This window comes from Myotis brandtii, unplaced genomic scaffold, assembly GCF_000412655.1.
Source record: "Myotis brandtii unplaced genomic scaffold, ASM41265v1 scaffold247, whole genome shotgun sequence".
In the NCBI taxonomy this organism is placed as follows: Eukaryota; Metazoa; Chordata; class Mammalia; order Chiroptera; family Vespertilionidae; genus Myotis; species Myotis brandtii.
In genome coordinates, this window is record NW_005359352.1 from 1,157,716 (window position 1) to 1,160,943 (window position 3,228).

The 3,228-nt window shown below is 60.9% G+C and overlaps 1 protein-coding gene across 1 annotated transcript in view; it reads right to left on the reverse strand.

The window, feature by feature from the left end:
* The window catches only part of ASAP2 (ArfGAP with SH3 domain, ankyrin repeat and PH domain 2), a 77,511-nt gene that overhangs the window by 11,682 nt on the left and 62,601 nt on the right, over positions 1–3,228 (reverse strand). Inside the window, exons 19-21 of the mRNA XM_014540536.1 lie at positions 2,123–2,190; positions 1,495–1,608; positions 1–114 (exon numbers count right to left, since the gene is read on the reverse strand). Of these exons, the coding sequence (XP_014396022.1) occupies positions 1–114; positions 1,495–1,608; positions 2,123–2,190 (296 nt within the window). The remainder of the gene's footprint in view (positions 115–1,494; positions 1,609–2,122; positions 2,191–3,228) is intronic.

Here is a 3,228-nt window from a genome sequence, read left to right on the forward strand (position 1 = left end):
GTTCTGCACGATGCTGGGCGCGAAGCCCCTCTGCTTGTCCTTGGCCACCGACGCGGCGCTGGAGCCCAGCTGGTAGAAGCTGACCGGCCGGTCTTCCCGCCGACTGGGGCTGGGCTGCAGGGGGGGCGGCAGGTGTGGGACGTGCAGACACACGACCTCCGGGTCACAGCGTCCATCTACTGGCGACAAGCTGGCCGACCCCACGGCTCACACCCAGCTCGGGTGTGCAGAGCTCAGTGGTTTTAAATTCCCACAAAGCCCACGGCTGTGTGAACTGACCGCGCCCGCCACTCTCTGCTGGAAAAAGGGGGGGGGTGGGCGCCTGTCTGGGCTCCAAGCCTCCAGAGCCCCTCCTATCGGAATTGTACTTGGGCGACGCCACCGGCGGGGCCACTGCCCACAGGGGGGAGGGGCGCTGTGGCTGATGAAGAGGCCCTCACCTGGGGCAGGTGTTTCAAACCTGCTCCGTTTGACGGCAGGAGTGTAGGAAACTGGTCTGACCCTGTTTCATCGCTAAGTCACTGAAGGAACTTCTTATTCTAAGAGTCAGTAAGGCCCTAGCCGGCTCGCTCAGTGGTTAGAGCATCAGCCCTCGGACAGAAGGATCAAGGGTTTGATTCAGGTCAGGAGCATCTACCTCGGTTGCAGGCTCGATCCCCAGCCCTGGTTGGGGCACGTGTAGGAGGCAACCAATCGATGTGTCTCTCTCACATCAATGTTTCTCTCTCTGTGTCTCTCCCCCTCTCTTCCGCTCTAAAAAATTCAACGGGGAAAAAATATCCTCGGGTGAGAATGAACAAAAAAAGAGTCAGCAAGTATGGACGTGAAGTGCTCCGCCCACAAGGATGGGCCACTCGGTTCAGAAACGCCACGTAGGTAACTGGGCGTCCTCAGGACACACCTGGACGTCCGACAGGAGGACGAGCAAACCGGACAAGCCTCCCCGTCTCACGTTCCAAGGTCCCCCAGGGAGCGTCACGGGAAGGAGCTAGGAGGCAAGAGCCCGCAGGCTGGCCCTAAGCTGGTCTCAAACACTTGCTTCCCTGTGGCCAAGTCAACTCTCTCTCAGCGTCAATGGCCCCCTCTGAGCAGGGAAAGCCTTGACCGAATGAGCACGAGGGGCCACTGCACGGGTTCAGTGATGGTTTCAGAGCTCCACTCGGTGACCGTGGCCGCGGGGGGAACCTGGCTCCTGGTCCCATTAACCGCAGCGTGCGGATTCCTCTCCCCCGCTGGGATCCAAGCCCGCCTGTCTTCCCTTCACATCCAAAGGCGAGCAGCTGCCCGGGCCGCGGCCACGCACGTCCCTCTAACGAACGCGTGCAGGAGCGGGGAGACCGGAGGGCTGAGAGCACGCCCGCCGAGATCACAGGGAGTGGAAAGCAAGCCCAACTCTCTCCTGCACACCAGCTCTCCGCCCTAACGGCAGGCCAGAGCCGCGCGGCTCCGAATGAAGCTCATCAGGGAACTCGGGTTTGACGCGCGGGCACGGACCTGCAGCTTCTCGTCCACGTCGTCATCGCTCTCATCCAGGTCCTCGGGCAGCAGCCGCCACTCATACTCCACGTGCACGTGGGAGTTGAACCTTCCAGACAAGGCTTGGGTCAGCTGAGGGGAGCAAAGGACTGTGGGTGACGCAGCTCAGCCCGGGACACGGACATCCACCCACACGCCCAGGGAGGAGGCAGGGAGCCCCCCCCCGGCTTATGCAAATCTCTGGGTCTCGGGTTACACCTGCTCCCCAATTCACAGGTAACACGAAACTCAAGCCCGTTAGGTTAGGTGCCCTGTGAACTGCGCGCAGGTCAGGGCCGTGAGATCTGCAGAGTGACCCGCAGCCTGGACGCAGCCCACCGCGTAAGGGAGCAAACTGGGCGTGTCCCCCAGGGGTAGCCCAGCCTTCCTCAACCGACAGGAGAGCTCAGCCCTGAGAAAATGACGGGCCGCCCTTCCCAGGGACACTCGGTGCCCTCAAGGCAGGCAGGCAGCCAGTCCCAGCTGCAGGGAGGTCATTCATTACATTCACCTGGTGCCTCGGGCCAGTGGGGCTTCATGCTCGCCACAGCCACGGAGGCGCTGTGCGGCCTCGGGCAAGTGACTTAACCCTTCTGTGCACACTCACCAGCTCCTCGCAGTGCTCGTGCCGCAGGCGCTTGGCGATGTCCAGGGGCGTCTCCCCCGACTCGTTAGCTACAAGGCGGGGCGACAAGAACAAGCGGAGGTCTGAGATGAGGACAATCAAAGGCACAGAGCACGGCCAAAGTTAAATCGAACACGACCGATGAAATCCGCAGCGCGTGTGCGCCAGCCGGGGCTGAACTCGTCTTATGATTGTATGGAGCTGACGCTATGTGTGGTGGGTGAGATTTTACAAGGTTTGCACGGGTCACGACCATCGAACCACGGAAGTAGCCAACTGACGGAAATCAACATGCAAACTCTCCGTCCCATGAAGCGGTTCCCCACCGTCCGCCAACCGGAGCCCTGCGGGTGGAGGCGGCAGCCGGTGTCACCTCCGCCTCCCCCGGCCGTCTGTCCACGAACGGGAAATTGTGGGCTTTCTCCTCAGCAACCCTCAGCCAACCAGGCTTGATTAAATTTTTTAAAAATATTTTTCCATCGATCTCAGAAAGGAAGGGAGAGGGAGAGAGACAGGAACATCAATGATGAGAGAGTGAGTCATGGATCGGCTGCCTCCTGCACGCCCCCGACTGGGGATCAGGCCGGCAACCCGGGCGTGTGCCCTTGATTGGGAATCAAACTATGACCTCCTGGTTCATAGGTCAACACTCAACCACTGAGCCACACCAGCCGGGTTTGAGGATTAATTTTGAAAAAGAAACCTGGCTCTCACACAGGTGTGTGCCTTCCTTCTCTAGTCCTCAAAAGCATTTCCTGACGACCCATTGCTGTCAGGTGCCGCTGGACTAGCCTGGGCTGGAGTCAGGGTCCTGCGGTGGGGACACGGGGGTAACTGCTCTCCCTGAGCCAGCAGGGGCTGGGCTGACCCGAGGTGTGGGCTACGAACAGGAGGGTGAGAAGCCCCAAACCACGCCAAGGCTGCCTCAGCCTCAGGGGCAGGGGCAGCGGCAGGGCCTCTCGCCTGCCCACACCGTCCCTGCGACGCCGGCCACTGATGGACAGTCTAGGACAGTGGTCGGCAAACTGCGGCTCGCGAGCCACATGCGGCTCTTTGGCCCCTTGAGTGTGGCTCTTCCACAAAATACC